This window comes from Panthera pardus, unplaced genomic scaffold (genome assembly GCF_024362965.1).
Source record: "Panthera pardus isolate Hobbes unplaced genomic scaffold, ASM2436296v1 HiC_scaffold_13, whole genome shotgun sequence".
Lineage (NCBI taxonomy): Eukaryota > Metazoa > Chordata > Mammalia > Carnivora > Felidae > Panthera > Panthera pardus.
Genome location: NW_026526688.1, coordinates 116,822,928 through 116,839,457, shown reverse-complemented (window position 1 = coordinate 116,839,457; position 16,530 = coordinate 116,822,928). Strand labels below are relative to the sequence as shown.

The following is a 16,530-nucleotide window of genomic DNA, read 5'->3' as shown; positions in this document are numbered from 1 at the left end:
AAAATGTTATTGCTTCACGGCGAGTACTCATACTGGGAGACAATGGCAGCTCTGTCATCCACAAACTTATGCAATCTCTCTGCCGTATTTCTCACTATTTTATCCTTGGCCTGGTTGACACCAATCAGAATTTTCCTTTCTTCTCCAGACTCCTCAAGCTCTTCTGCAGACTCTTTTCCCTCTGGGCTCCCTCAATGTTAGTGTGCCCCAGCATTTGGTCCTGAAGCCCTCCTCTCACTCTGTAGACTTTCTTGCATGGTCATAGCAAAGTTATGGCTTGTGTTTCCTGAGCTTTACATTCTTACACCTCTTTTTCAGAACATTTTTTTTTTTACCATTTTCTTAATTTTTTTTTTTAATTTACATCCAAGTTAGTTAGCATATAGTGCAACAATGATTTCAGGAGTAGATTCCTTAATGCCCCTTACCCATTTAGCCCATCCCCCCTCCCACAATCCCTCCAGTAACCCTGTTTGTTCTCCACATTTAAGAGTCTCTTACGTTTTGTCCCCCTCCCTGTTTTTATATTATTTTTGTTTCCCTTCCCTTATTTTCATCTGTTTTGTATCTTAAAGTCCTCATATGAGTGAAGTCATCTGATATTTGTCTTTCTCTGACTAATTTCGCTTAGCATAATACCATCTAGTTCCAACCACGTAGTAGCAAATGGCAAGATTTCATTCTTTTTGATTGCCGAGTAATGTTCCATTGTGTGTGTGTGTATATATATATACACCCCACATTTTCTTTATCCATTCATCCATCGATGGACATTTGGGCTCCTTCCATACTTTGGCTATGGTTAATAGTGCTGCTATAAACATTGGGGTGCATGTGCCCCTTCGAAACAGCATACCTGTATCCCTTGGATAAATACCTAGTAGTGCAATTGCTGGGTCATAGGCAGAACTTTTTTTTCTTCAATCTCAGATTCATATATCAAATTCCATAAGGGACTTCTCTACTTAAATATATTTTGGATGACTCAAACTCAGTATATCTAAAATTAAACTCAACATCTTTCCATCTTTCCACATAAACTCCATACCTTATTATCATTGTCCATCCACATGCTTACTGAAACTAGAATCCTGAGATATGCTTGGAATTAACCTCTTCATCTCTCACATATGTCAATGTGTCTTGCCCTCTTCTCCATCCTCCCTGTTTTGCTTTAGTGGTTATAGCTAACATCTATTGGACATTTGCACATGCCAACTACTGATATATTACATGTTTAAATTCATTTAATCTTCAAACAACCCTACTATTACTATTATTTGTCCATATTATAGATCAGGAAATTAAAGAACAGAGAAGTCAAGTAACTCTCCCAAATGTCACAGGGGTAAATGGTAAAACCAGGATTTGAAAACACACAGTTGATTTTAGAGTACTCTTTCTTAGGGCTCTAACTTCCTGTGTTAGCCCTCATTATTTATTTGTTGTATTTCTATGGAAGCCTTTTAACTGGATTCTCTTTTCCAGTCTCACTAACTCCTCCCTCAAGTTCCATCTTTCATATGACTAATTACCAGAGTAATCTTTCTAGAATATAATCTAATGATGTTAGTCTGCCACTTAATATCAATCATCTGTGCTTCTCCATCACCTGCAGACTAAAGTTCCAGCTGCTTCATGACACACACAGTCTTTCATGATTTAGCCCCTGCCTAAAAATACAGCCTCTTCTGGAACTTTGCCTAAGTTCTATGGCCCTGTCCAGCCATGTGAGAACCACTTGCAGCTTGTGAACAGACCTTACTCCCTCAGCGTGTTTCTATGCTTTGTACTCATTCAGAGCTCCTACTTCAGGGGCAGGCCGTTATGGAAATTGCTCAAGAGCAGAATAGGTGTCCCCCTGTGTTTTATACAAAGTCTGGCAAATGGGAGTTTACTTTCACTGGCCTTTATAAGTTTCTTGAGGGAAGCCTTGGTTCTCTGTACCTGCAGTACCTACCAAACTGCGTGGTGTGAAATAGTCACTCATTAAATTGTAAAACCAGGATGGAGTAACTACTTCATTCCCTTTTATGCTCTTTTCCTAAGCCAAAGCCTTGGACAAGGAGATCTCTTGAGTGTCACTGTCTTTACCTTGGTTTACTGCCCTGCAGGGGAAATTCATCTTGGTGTGGGGTCAGAATAATAGAGAGGCCAAATTGTATGGTATGGTATATCTTGGGGATGGACATGAGGGTCTGGACGTAAAGAAGAGGTGGACCAAGAAGAGAAGCATGAATATATTTACATTAGTGAAGGCAACAATTTGCAACACTGGAAAAATGATACCAGGACATAAAATATGGTCGGTATTTTGGGGAGTTGTTTGTAGAGGAGATAACTTTTTCTCCTCTGCATGCAGATTGCTTTTGGGGAAAGCCAATGCAGAAATTCTTGGGTTTTAGAATCTTTTTAAAAAGCACACGAAAGTTATATTTATTTTATAGCGTTCTGGTGCTTTTGTGACAGGCAGCCTGAAGTGAAATTACCTTCACTGGTCTTGGCTCAGTCCTCCCTCCACTCCTAATCATCCCTTCAAACCCACATCCATTAGACAGAGCAGCTGTCCTTCACCACTAAAGAAACGCAGCCCAGAGTTATGTTACCGTGGAAACAGAATCACTTTTTTGCTGCAAGACACATCGCTTTATCTGCATTATTATGAAGCAGAATACATTGGTAGGGCTGGAAGGGGAATCAAATATTCTGCCCGCCAGTGTTGTACTTGGCCTTTGGGTGAATAAATGACTTTCAATTAGAGTGCTTAAATATCTTTTAACTTTAATAATTGTTCTTAGATCCCCAACAGAATTTTACTTGGAAAAGAGTAAAAAATTTGACTCTGCTAGTAAGGAGAAAGCTATAAATTCTTTCAAACTACACCACTTCTGTTAAAAATATATGTGAGTGTGGGCGTGCATGTGCACGAGACTTTACAATTAATGGTTTCATTGTGTGTAAAATAAATGTCTTTGTCCCTTGTTTTTTGACTTTCTGACTTGATCCTATTGCAGATTTATGAGGTTGCCCTTACCTCTTCCTTTCTTTGTCTTTACTCTAAACTGCTTTGTAGTGAACACATATTTGTAATCCTATCTTGGGTTGGGCTGTCTGTATCCAGATCCTTTCTGGACTTGCTGCTGAGTTTCACCCGGGCCTGTCACTCGCTCCCACTTCTGGGTCATGATTCCTTTCGGCAGCCAAAGTCCTTGCTCTACCCTGCACTGTTACTCTCGTTCCCAAGCCTAAATTTAGTTACTATACTATTTTATTTTCTCTTCTTGGAACTACTCTATTTCTTACTGTTTGTGTTGCTGTCTTAAAGACCAAATCTGCCAAAATTACACTGGTGGAAGGATGAATTCAGTAAAATCCCAGGAACAAAATAAAAATCCCTCATCCTTTCAGTTCCAAAGATGCTCACAGACACTGAGTTTCCATACAAGTCCAGAAAAAGCGCTACTAAAAAACAAACAAGACACACACCCACACACCTGCACACGCATATGTGCACACGCGCACACACACACAGTCTGAAAGGACACACAAAGTCTGATCTAATGGAAAGGGAAGGAAAGTCTTTTACTGGCTGGATATAAATTAGAACAGAATGTGATACTTTAAAAGTACTAGTGTTTTAATTCTAGAGATAGTAGAGTAGCATTGAGACAAGTGATATTTATTGAGCAACTAGTTAGTTCCAGATGTTTGTTTTTTTTTTTTACATCTATGTTCCATTTAATTCTCAAATTCATCCTCAGGGGTGATGAGAACTGAGATACTTAGTTACCACCCAAACCCTAAACAACAATGATTTTTGATTCTGAGTTCAATATTCTTTCCAACCACACCACTTTGTGTAGTGTCCAGCAAAGCTCTAATGTGTTGGGGGGCTGACATCTGAGGAAAAACTGAGGCGAAGATAGCCTCTAATCCTGACTTTGCCTCCACCGGACTTTGGAAAATCATACATGTGTTTCAAACTCAGATTTGTCCATCCTTGTTTAATAGGGATAAATAACCTCTTATTTCCTTACACATATAGGGAATTAAGCAGTTAATATGTGCAAAGCATGCTGAAAATACAAAGGGCATTCTATTTCCATAGGAAGAATGACTTACTGTTGTTACTGTAATAGCTGCAGATTGGTAGGTCCATGTAACTCTCAATCAGTTCAATCCCAAATCATTGTCAAGACCACATTTGCAGTATCTTTGAGAGCAGATGCTATCACATATTTCTTCTGTCTCCCAAATCATCTTAACACAGTGCTGGATTATGCAGTGGATACTTAATATATATTTTCAAGTGATGGAGTGGGTCATTAAATCCAACTATTCAATATCTGCTTGAGCCATCAGTTACAGACCCAATTTTATCATAATATCAAAAAGGATGCTTTAAATGCTTGGACACAATTAGCCCAAGTTGTTATATGAAGATACAGTGATAAAACTCTGGTTTATAGTAGTATCCAACTGAGTTTTAACAGGAATAATGGCCAATTCTTCTACTATCACATATAAGGAAATATTTTATATCCCTAAACTCTACTGCTTGTCTTTCAGATACCAAGGGAAATGTTAGCTGAATAAATAGTAAAAGAAAATAATTTACATTGAACCTGAAATTTCACTTTCCTTACCTCTAAAAAATTAGCAATAATTGCTCCATTTTGAGAATGGACATACAGAGTATGAACTGTACTCTACACACTACCTCTTTAATTTTTATAATGAGCATATAAAATTGGATCTATTATTGTGCCTATAATAATAAAAATAATAATCTGATTCTGGGAGGAATCAGATTCAGAGAGCCAAAGTAACTTGTCCAAGTCGTTACCTGTCCAAGTCTGTAACACAGCCTGATTCAAACCCATACAGACTGATTCTAAAGTGTTTTCCTTAACTGGGATCCTCCACGTCAGTCAAATGCATAAAGTCACCTTTGAGAAAACCAACCTTATTTTGCTGCCTATCTCCATTAAGCTCTTTATACTGCATTTTATAAACGAGAGGAAGGAAGGGAAGAAAAAAGGAGGGAGGGAAGAATAAGGGGGAAAGGAAAGGAAAGGAAAAGAAAGGAAAGGAAAGGAAAGGAAAGGAAAGGAAAAGGAAAGGAAAGGAAAGGAAAGGAAGGGGTAAGGGGAAGGAAAGGAAAGGAAAGGGGAAGGGGAAGGGGAAGGGAAGGGAAGGGAAGGAAAGGAAAGAGAAGGAAAGGAAGGGGAAGGAGAGGAAGGGGAAGGGGAAGAGGAAGGGAAAGGGATAGGGAAAGGGAAAGGGAAAGGGAAAGGAAAGGAAAGGAAAGGAAAGGAAAGGAAAGGAAAGGAAAGGAAAGGAAAGGAAAGGAAAGGGAAGGGAAGGAAAGGAAGGGGAAGGAAAGGAAGGGGAAGGGGAAGGGGAAGGGAAAGGGAAAGGGAAAGGGAAAGGGAAAGGGAAAGGGAAAGGGAAAGGAAAGGAAAGGAAAGGAAAGGAAAGGAAAGGAAAGGAAAGGAAAGGAAAAAGGAAAGGAACGTCTTCCACCCCTCCTGAGTAACCTGGGGATGAAGTGGGACCTATCCAACTTAACACTAGTCACCGTCGTCAAATAGTAAATATGTGGAATGTCAGTTTGGTTGACTTGATGTCATTTTGCCTTTGTTTTACATTTTTCAGGAGAAGTATTCTTGCAGATTAAAGGGCCCCTGGAAGATATTTATAAAATCTACTGCTACCACCATGATGAGGCACACAGTGTACTGGAATCCTATGAAAAGGAAGAAGAGCTGAAGCAACATTTGAGCCACTGTATCCAGTCCTTAAAGTAAGGCCTTTTCAAATGATGATTTCCATGCCTAGCAGGGAACATTTTAACTGGATGTAGATGAAAGTTCTCACATAAATCCTATATTTGATGAGGCTTGCTGGGAGCTCCACTTTGTGTTCTCTTTATGAAAAGCTGACATGCCAGAAACCCTGATTGACTCTTTTCTCCCCCCTGTGAGCATGACTAAAAATAACATGGGAGAAGATTCAGGGCTCTGTAGAGATAGAAAAATGTAATATCAAAAAATGAAATGTGGAAGAAAAGGCCCTTCTTAAAGCTGTTGTTACCTCCCTGCCCACCCCCCACCATGAGACAGCATGGGGCACCGTGACCACTGCAGCATGTGGAATAATAAAGTTAGTGGAATGTTCCATGGTTCTCTGATGGCTCTCACTTTCCCCCAGATTCACTAGACCAGGTTCAGTCAGACCCTGTTCAAGTTAGTTTCAGGAGTTAGTTATGCCTTCCTTCTTTATCCTTAAAGTTTTGGTGCTACATAATATACATTTTTTTTTTAATCTGGAGGAAATTATTCACCATAAAAATGTAAAAAATATAAGGAAGTACAAATAAGATAAAAACACTTGCTATTCCATGTATCAACTCTTTGCTAGACCATGTATTAACCACAGCTTGCATTTTTTCTGATTTTATTTATATGCATAAATATGGATATGTGTTTGGGTTGATTCTCCTAAATGGAATTGGGATCTTATTTTGTATGCAGTGTTCTACCACATGAAGCTAAAGCCGACATTTCTGCCCTACTCCACATCTTACCTAGTGGTTCTACTGCGGTGTTTCATTTCTAAGGATTACCCATTGTCAAAGAATTAACCAGAGAGAGTTGTGATATCTTAATCAAAGCATACCCAGCAGTCTGAGCCTCTAGCATATTCCCCCATTAGGTACTCTATTGCAGGAGGACAAATATGGGGGTCTTAATGTGGTACAAGAGGTTGGTAGCTAAATTAAAATGAAATCATGAGACTACAGTAATCCCCCATCTTATCCATGGGAGATACGTTCCAAGACCCCCCCCCCCCACACACACACGCACTGGATTTCTGAAAACTTGGATAGTACCAAACCCTATATATACTATGTTTTTTCGTATACATTCATACCTATACCTATGATAAAGTTTAATTTATAAATTAGGCATGGTAAGAATTTAACAACAATAACTAAAATTGAACAATTATAACAATATACTGCAATAAAAGTTATATGGTCTGTCTCTCAAAATATCTTGTTGTACTATACTCACCCTTCTTCTTGTGATAATGAGAGATGATAGCATGCCTCCATGATGATGCGATGAAGTTAGGTGAATGACAGAGGCCTTGAGAAGTAGTGTTAGGCTACTATGGACCTGCTTAGGATCAGTCATCAGAAGGAGGACCATCTGCTTTCGGATCACGGTTTTTCCGTAGTAACAGAAACCCCAAGAAATGAACCCATGGATAGGGGAATTACTGGTCTCTGGAAAATGTCTTTCCAGGGGAGAGCTGGGATTGAAAGTGGGTTTAAAACAGGAGCCAAATAATTTTTAAAAATTAACGTTACTGCCCTCTATTGGTCATTAAGTTGTTGCAGTTCTTTACCCATTTTTCATATCATGGAAAGACTATATTCAAGTCGCAAAATCACAAGCATTTATGTAGTGCTTACACTATACCGAGCATAGCTCTGGGTGCTGAAAATAAAAAAAAAAAAGTAATAATAAATGAGAATTTAGGTAACTCTTAAGGATAATATGTGACGTGTAGCTCCAGTTGAGTATTTTTCCACTATTTGCAGTTTGGTTCAGTGTTAGAAATCAATTCGGAGAAACCTTGAAGTTCGAAGTTGTATCCATGTAAATAAATTCATATATTAAAAGCAACATCGTCTAAATATGTATGGAGAAATAATGGTGTTATCCGGGGTGTGAATATCTACTTTTCCTACCTTATACTAGTGGCAAGATCTTATCAGTAAATGTCTTACTTGAGTCACTCTCCTTCTTCAATTTCTAGAAATAAAAATCTCACAGCAAGTGAACAACTAGGACCTTTAACTATCGCTCCAACTACAACCTCAGGAATGGAGGTCCATACCAGGAACGGATGTAGCTAATTTACTTTGGCATGTGCTCCTAACAGCTGACTAGAAGTGGGGCTGTCTGTTCAGAGTGCGGTGAACACTAGTTTATTTATCATTAAGGCTTTTGACTCCTAAGAGAAAGAAATGGACCCTGCCAGAATACTCCATTAGGCAGTGTAGTTCAGTATCATACCCCCTAAAAGCAGCTAAAAGGCAGAGGTAATTTTGAAACATCATGAAGTATCAATTACTGAAAATGACTTTCAGACCCAATGACTTACTTGATCTTTTTCTGAAAGCCTTGAGTTATTGCCCTGGTGGATGTCCCAAATCTTGTGTATTCAGCACTACTCTGATTCTAGGGAGTAATTTCAGGCACTGGAAGGTGCTAAGGCTTAGAAAGCACAAAAATCCAAGCAAAGTAATATTGACACTACTATTTCTGAAGGGAAAGAAAAATCAAAATAAAATAGCTTAAGTTAGAGCTATTTTCCCAAAAGTTGCCTTTCCATGAAAATAAAGTTGATGATGAATTGTACTGGTCTGCCCAAAAGCTGAGAGCAGAATTATTGACATTACTATAATACTGGCTTCAATTGAGCTAAGCTTTAAATTCTGAGAAACAGGTTTTTAAACAGGTTTATAGGCCAAAGAGAGTCTGGAACACCCCAAGGGCTTGGTTTCCCTTGCCAAGTAATCAGTCAAAGCTATTACTGGGGCTCTGCCTTCTCCTTGTGGCTAAATAACGGAGCCCAAGTGCACAGTTGCCAATTTCTAATGAATATTAGGTGTGGCCTTCATTTCTACCGTGCAAGGGGATATTGAAGCAATATCCATGAGAGAGGTGGCTTCAGGTCTCAGAAGTTAAAGCAGATTTTAAGCAACTTAGGTTGCATTTGAACTAAAATTAAAATATGTTTATTGAGGGCCTAATAAATATTTATAAAAGTACTAGATAATGTTGAAAAAAACCCACATATATATGCATAGTTCTTGCCTCCTAGGATCACACTTTCTACTTGGGTAGATAAACAAAACCATCTGGAAAGTTTAATAACAATACCAAAGTTAATTTAAATAACACACCAGAAGCTGTCACGGTAAGGTTAAAGACTAATTTCCAAAAGGAGGGTAGAGAGATTTCCTGGTTCTGTAACAGACTTGAGCTCATAACCCTTGGCTATTCTTTGAAGCCCATTATCTTTCAAAAGAGAAAATAATATTTGTATCTAGAAAATAATTTTGAATCCCTTTGAAACATTAGGACAGCATTTCCTGGTGTATGATTTCCCCTGTGTCAGATCCACAGGGATGTGTATTAAAACTGCACATTCTTAGGCTCTGCTCCAGACATACATACATACATACATACATACATACACACATACATACATAAATAGGACTGCTGGGGGTCCAATCCAAGAAGCTATGGATTAACTAGCACCCTCAGGTGATTGTGGATACATACTCAGGTTAAGAACCACTTCAGAAGGAGAAATCAGTACTTACTAGCTGCTTTCCCTGAAGCATACGACTTTCTTCATAACTATAGACACCATCTAAGCAGTAATTTCAGGGTTTGGGGACCTTAAGAAAGAAAAGGCTAAAACTTTCTGGGAGTGCAGTATCACATCTACATCTCTAACTTAAAAATTGGAAATCTGCAAATTTTTATTTATTCAACAAGGAATATTTACAGAATCTCATTAGTGACCCCTAAGATTGCATGAAATGCTATTAATACAGTCTCTAAATTTATGGAAGTCATTTGCTAAAGCTCTGGTTACTTAGCCTCTTTGGGGTTATTTAAGGCTTCTGATCTGTATGCAGAAAATGAAAAATAGAATAGCTATAAATGCAAGTGTAACTATAATTAGAATAGCCTGTCTGCTACCTCCTTATTCTGTTTTTCTAGCTATAAATACCACCAAATCCCTGCTACCTTTCAGAGGCACTAGAGATCTGTTTATTTTGTAATAGATAAAGAATGAAGGGGCTTTTCCAAGTTTTTTGGTAGTTGGAAGACACATTCCTAGCTTTATGTCTAGTTGTTATAAATTTGTATATATTTTTCTTCTTCCTAACCAAAGCCACCATCCTTGGGAGGAAAACTAACTTCTAGTCATGTGGGTGCTTTGGCTGTTTGTAATACTACTACAGTTTCTCCATTCAGAGAGGAAGCTAAAAGCTTGTGCAATGCAGAATCTAAAGGAATAGAGTTTAATTTGTTCACCATATTTTATACTGCTTAATGATATTCTAAAAAACGTTCCAAATAAAAATTAAGATCATTTTTGAGGGGTGCCTGGTTGGCTCAGTCGGTTAAGCATCTGACTTTTGATTTCAGCTCAGGTCATGATCTCACAGTTTGCAAGTTCGAGCCTCGTGTCAGGCTCTGAGATGACAGTGCGGAGACTGTTTGGGATTCTCTCTTTCCCTCTCTCTCTGCCCCTTCCCTGTTTGTTTTCTCTCTCTCTCTCTCTCTCTCTCTCTCTCTCTAAAAATAAATAATAAAGTAAACACGAAAAATATTTTTAATCATTTTTGAAATGTTTTTCAATTCCTTGTTGTATGGCACCATGTTTGAACAAAGACTATTATAATTAACAAACAGCCACATAAAAACTTCTGTTAATTTTAAGTCAACTTATAATGAGGCCGTGAGTGTAAGAGGTGTGGTGAGGGTTGTATTAAATTACTTTTATCCCGTAAAAGGGTAAGTGGACACAATTTAACTTCCTCCTTCCTGAATTGTCTTTGGCTGGGGTGAACTTCTGGAAAGATTTAGCCTAAAAGGAAGAATTTTTAAAATGAGGAGCAAATAAAAAGGAGACATTATAAAGTAGTACTATTATTACAGGTTTTCCCTGTTAGAAAATCTCTCAGGTTCCTTTTTATAAAATGTTATACTGACATTAAATACAGTGTTTAATTTATGTTATAATATTTGTTTTATTTGGTTGAAATAAATGAAATAGAGAAAAAAATTTCTATGTCTTCTTTAGGAGTTAAAAGAACAATCTTTTCTTTCAACTTCAAATTCTCTGTTTGGTTCCAAAATTATCATGTTGTTCAGTTGTTTGCCCCGTAGAAAAATGCATTTATATTTTTATTCAACTTTTCCCCCAAATTTTCTGATCTATGATCCATAGAGCATACTGAGAAAATGAAATTCCTCATTAGAAGGGGACAGAAATTGAGATTAAAATGTGAATTTAAATAAATGGAAGGAAATGCTGCATGGGGGGTGGGTAATAGTGCAATTTCTTTCATTCAAGTAGAAGCATTCTTCAAATAGCATTTAATAATTGCCTAAAATGATAACAGTTGCTGATTTAAAAAAAAAAAACTTATGATTCTCTGCTTGATTACAACAAGGAAATCTTAGATTCAGCAGAACCCAGTTATTTCAAGATGTCTAGGAATCCATTCATAGAAGATGTGTGAAGAGTGAAGGACAAACTGTTTTACATATATGTATACCATTGTTTTCCACATATGTAGAGTACTGGGATTAATTTTTTCAAACCTTTTAAATCCATTAAATCTATGAAATTCAACATAGGTATTTACCATAGATTTTCTTCTCAATCAGAATATGAAAAGACTATCTATTGTTATGAGATGAGGTCACAAAAATTTTTCATATTGAAAATATTCACTGTATTCCAAAAGACTGGAAACCAGAGGTCGAGGTGATCAGGTTATGAACACAGTTTACTGCTTTATTTCTTTATAGCTATATGAAGCTTTTGGAGGAAAATTTCTATCTCCTTTCTGCCTGAAATTTAACTTGAATGATCCCCACTTCTTTTCTTGTTAATTAATTAATTTGACAAATATGTCTTGTACTCCTACCTGATGCCAGTCACTTTTTCAGGTACTGGGGCTACAGCAGAGAACAGAACAAGCACACATTCTTGCCCTCATTCAGATGGGGAGCAGAGAGATAGACAACAAATGAAATAACTGTATGGTATATTAGAAAGTGACAGTGTTATGAAGAGAAATAAAGCAGAAAAAGAGGGTAAAAAGTAGAGTAGGATGCATGGCACAATTTTTAAAAGTTTGTTTTAAAGGAACTTTAGGAAGGTTTCACTAGGAAGGTTTCACTAGGAAGAAACATTTGAGCAAAGACCTGAAGGAGATACCTGAGGCAAGAGCAACCAGGCAGAAGAACAGCAAGTGCCCAGACCTGGAGGCAGAAGCTTGTCTTAAGACTATAAAGACTATAAAAAGAGTCCTGGGCTGTTGCCATAGTTTGGGGGAAGTTTGGGAACAACAGGAAATGAGGTAGAGAGGAAGTGGAAGGAGAGGCAGATCACATTGCCTTGAAGGACTTCCATTTTTCCTGAGCTAGATGTAAGCCACAAAACTAGCAATGGCTAGTGAAAGTTTTTGTGAATTTTGATAATTAGTGAATTGTCATATTGAATAGGTGAATAGTTTATAACCTGGATAACACTGTATACAGAAATATTATGCAGCACTTGAGGGTAGCTTTCTACAAGTCAATTACAGTTTACTTTGTAGTGTTATAATCTCAATTTCTCCTGTCACTATGTTTAACTAATTCTATTCTCTCTTTTCATAATGTAAAAAAAAATTGATGTTTAAATCCATTTCACATGATCAAAATTTACTAATTACAATCTGAATCAATAGTTTTTAATCTTATATAGAGTGTGAAACAAAGTTGGTGTAGACAAGATACAGGTAAAATTTAAGGGATGTGATTATAAAATAATGAGACTAATTCTCTAAAACATTCATGAAAATAACATCACTTTATTTTATGTAATAAAAATTTAAGGGTTTTATAATGCTTGCATATTGCCTTAAGTATGTAGATTTACATTAATTTACTTTTCTCCTTCTCTCTTATAGGAAAATATACATGCAAGAGTAAGTACATTCATTTTAATAATAGAAACCAAATGTAAAGCTCATGGGGAAAATGCTATTGAGTATTTCCAAAAATTAGAATTTTTGTTTTTTACAATTATGTTTATTGCTTCTGATACATTATTTCCAATTTGCCTGAGGTAATCCTACATATTAAATTATCTCATATATTTTACAAAATGTATTAAAAGAATCCTGGGGTATAATATTTAATAAATTACAACTTTGCTGGTTCCAGGAACTCTTTAGGAATTGCTCATCGCATGTATGTTTAGGAACTTATTGTGTCCAAAACATACCTTCCTAAGAACAACATTAGTCTTTAAAAAAAAAAAAACAAAAAACCTCAGATTAATACCATAATGTTTTTGAAGTTTCTATAGATTAATGTACAAAAGAAAAGATCTTCATGCATTTTAGTAAATATTGGGTTTCTTCCAATTTGGACTCTTATATGATTTACAGAGAAAAAATCAAACACACATATAAAATATATTTAATATACATAAAATATTAAGATGAAATAGTTTGTCACTGGGACAATATAGAAGTTATCTTATCAAAATAACAAAACATATACACAACACTTTGGAAGATGTCAATTTTTATAGAAGGAAAACATGTCTAGTCTAATACTGAAGGATGATATTGGCTTAAATACAAACACAGATTTACCAGTACTTTTAAAAAGTACATTTACTTTCATTTTTTAAATATTTATTTTATTTTTGAGGAAGAGAGACAGAGTGTGAGCAGGCAGTGCGGGGGGTGGGGGTGGGGGCGGGTTAGTGGGGGGAGCAGAGAGAGGGAAACAGAATCCAATGAAAGCTCCAGGCTCCTAGCTGTCAGCACAGAGTCTGATGCTGGGCTCGAACAGAGAGATCATGACCTGAGCTGAAGTTGGATGCTTAACTGACTGAGCCACCCAGGGGCCCCTAAAAAAGCATGTTTGCGGGGCGCCTGGGTGAGTCAGTCGGTTAAGCGTCCGACTTCGGCTCAGGTCGTGATCTGGTGGTCCGTGAGTTCAAGCCCCGCGTCGGGCTCTGGGCTGACAGCTCGGAACCTGGAGCCTGCTTCTGATTCTGTGTCTCCCTCTCTCTCTGACCTTCTCCCCATTCATGCTCTGTCTCTCTCTGTCTCAAAAATAAATAAACGTTAAAAAAAATTTTTAAAAAAAGCATGTTTGCTTTAGCATGGTTAGTTAATTATCTAAAGGCCTGAGTTCCTAGTCTGTGTGTGTACTTGTGTACATGTGTGTGTGTGTGTGTGTGTGTGTTCCAAACTTATGAAACTGTACATCAGGAAATACAAAAATCTATAAAATAAAAATTATATTAACTTAAGCTATAAATACCTGTCATTTATGCTTTGGTGCAGAGTGACCATGAGGAAAGACAGAATTTCAGAAGTGAGGTGGAAGAACCAGGCATCGGACAGGGAACCTTAAACTAAGGCCTCGTGCTCGTGTCTTGGCCAAGTTGAGATGTTAGTTTTTGACATACCAAACAGGCACCCAGTTTTCTCTCACTTTATAAGTCTTTTCTTTCAAAAGGGGGATATATATATATATATATATATATATATATATATAGCATGCAAACAGATGTGAGTAGTGTTGTTCAATGAGTTCCTAATTCTGAGATCATCTCATGAAAAGGTGCATGATGGAAGGGGGCCCTTGTCCTTTCACACACTGGGATCCTCCTGGCTTCTCTTCAATGATAGTTGATGCATTTGGAGGGGTGGGAAAATTGCTGTCTCCTTAAAAAGCCTTTTGCTCCGGCATTGTGCCTAGGACTAGAGATTCACATAGAAGAACTATGTGAATTACACAAGAACTTCCTATGCTACAAATTCTGCTCAGGTTTCTTTTCCTAAAGTTTTTCTCCTGTGGTTATAAAGACCAAAAAGAGAGAGAAGAGAGAGAGAGAGAGAGAGAGAGAGAGAGAGAGAGAGAAGAGGGAGAGAAAGATTCAGAGGAGAGTGAGAGATTCTTTTAATACAGTTCGCATGCACAGGCTCCCACATACAGAATACTCACAACAAACAGTACATTGTATTGAAATACTTGCTTAAAAATCGCTCTAGCTTTTAGGACAGTCCTGCTGCGTGGGAGTTAGCAGGCTTTGTATGCCCCCCCCTAGCCTATTCTATACATCAAGAACTGGAAAAGAGGACGAGCAATCCCAGCATGTGGCTGGATGAACATCAAAGGCACATTCGCCATGAGTTATTTTCCTTCCTGTTTCTCTCACTCTGGTCATGAGGCACACATGCTGCTACATAAAAGGGTAAAAGGCAATGTCAAGTGCTTTGTAATTGTTTGGCTCCTTAGCAGCTAAGGCCAAGAATATTGCAGCCAAGAGTGCATTTAGGAAATGTAGGTTTTTAGATGCTTCAGAAAAATTCCTTACCTATGGAAATGGAAAATTGTGTCTGGGTTCTTTTTTTACAATTGACATATTTAAAAATACAGAAAAAGATGTTTATAACTTCTAACATGTTTATTTTGAATTATAATCTTATGCAAACATCAAAGACAGTATTAAAGTGACAAGAATCATAGAATCCTGCACCAAAAAAATGCCTCCAAAGCATTTGATCCAAGTCCCCTGTTCTAAAGCAAGAAAAACATAACTATTCTAAATTTAACAATCTCCAGAAATGCAATGTTTTATCTTTATGTTTTTCCACTTTTTTATATGCATCCTCTGTCTGACCATGTATTCTTACCTTTGGATTCAGGATTTCTATCAATCTCAAAATGTTGTAAATTATTTTCATCTTTCTTAGGTTTTACATTTTTTTTAATTATTAAATAAACCCTGGAAAACGTAGAAAATCAACATGAAGATAGTAGAGACAATTGGTAGTCACATTCCAGAGAGTTAACTCTTGTAGCATTTCAGGAGTCCCTTACTTCACTGAGATTTTTTCTACACACACACACACACACACACTGACTAACATAGGACCGCTATATATTTCCTGTATGTCAACTTACTACCTCATTCATCAGTGTATCATGGACACCTTTCTATGTCAGTAAATATAAATCCACATTGCTTTATGACTGTATAATATTTTATCTGATGTATACACCACAGTTTAGTTTACCAAACCCTTATAGATACTTGAATTATGTCTATCTGTCTTATAAAGATTGATGTTATGTGTTCATTCTTATACATGATATTTGTACAATAATTTGATTTTCTTAGAATGAGTTTCTAAAGCGGAATTGCTAGATCAAAGGGCTTTTCATACTTACTGCCAAATTTAAGAAAAGCTGAAATAATTTATATTCCCACTACCTGTGTATGAATTGTCCATTTATCTCCTATTAGCGAGCACTAGAAACAATTAATATGTGTTATCTTTATAACTTGTGGCAATGTAGGAGGCTCCAAATAGTATTATACTGTTTTAATTTCAATTAGTAATAATCTTGAGAATTTTTCATGTATGGTTAATTATTTGTACTCATCTAATAAATTATCTTTTTATTGATTACTTTTATTGAGATGTTCATCTTTTCCTAATAAATTGATAGTGGCTCTTTAATTAGCAAGTGTATTAACACTTTTTCTGTTTGATGTGCTATAAATAATTCTTCTAGCTTATCATCTGACTTTTAACATGGTTTATGGCAGCTTCTGTTTTCATTTTTATCTGTATAGTATTGCAGAGCTAAATTTTAAAATAGATTTATCACTTTTTTCTACCAT

The 16,530-nt window shown here is 36.8% G+C and overlaps 1 protein-coding gene across 2 annotated transcripts in view; it reads left to right on the top strand.

Annotated features, from left to right (window-relative positions):
• Positions 1-16,530, top strand: part of ARHGEF38 (Rho guanine nucleotide exchange factor 38) — a 131,055-nt gene that overhangs the window by 76,863 nt on the left and 37,662 nt on the right. The window contains exons 4-5 of one of the 2 annotated variants that reach the window (XM_019416437.2): positions 5,659-5,806; positions 12,785-12,802. In XM_019416437.2, coding sequence (XP_019271982.2) covers positions 5,659-5,806; positions 12,785-12,802 — 166 coding nt within the window. The remainder of the gene's footprint in view (positions 1-5,658; positions 5,807-12,784; positions 12,803-16,530) is intronic. The other variant, XM_019416446.2, reaches the window with a different exon arrangement.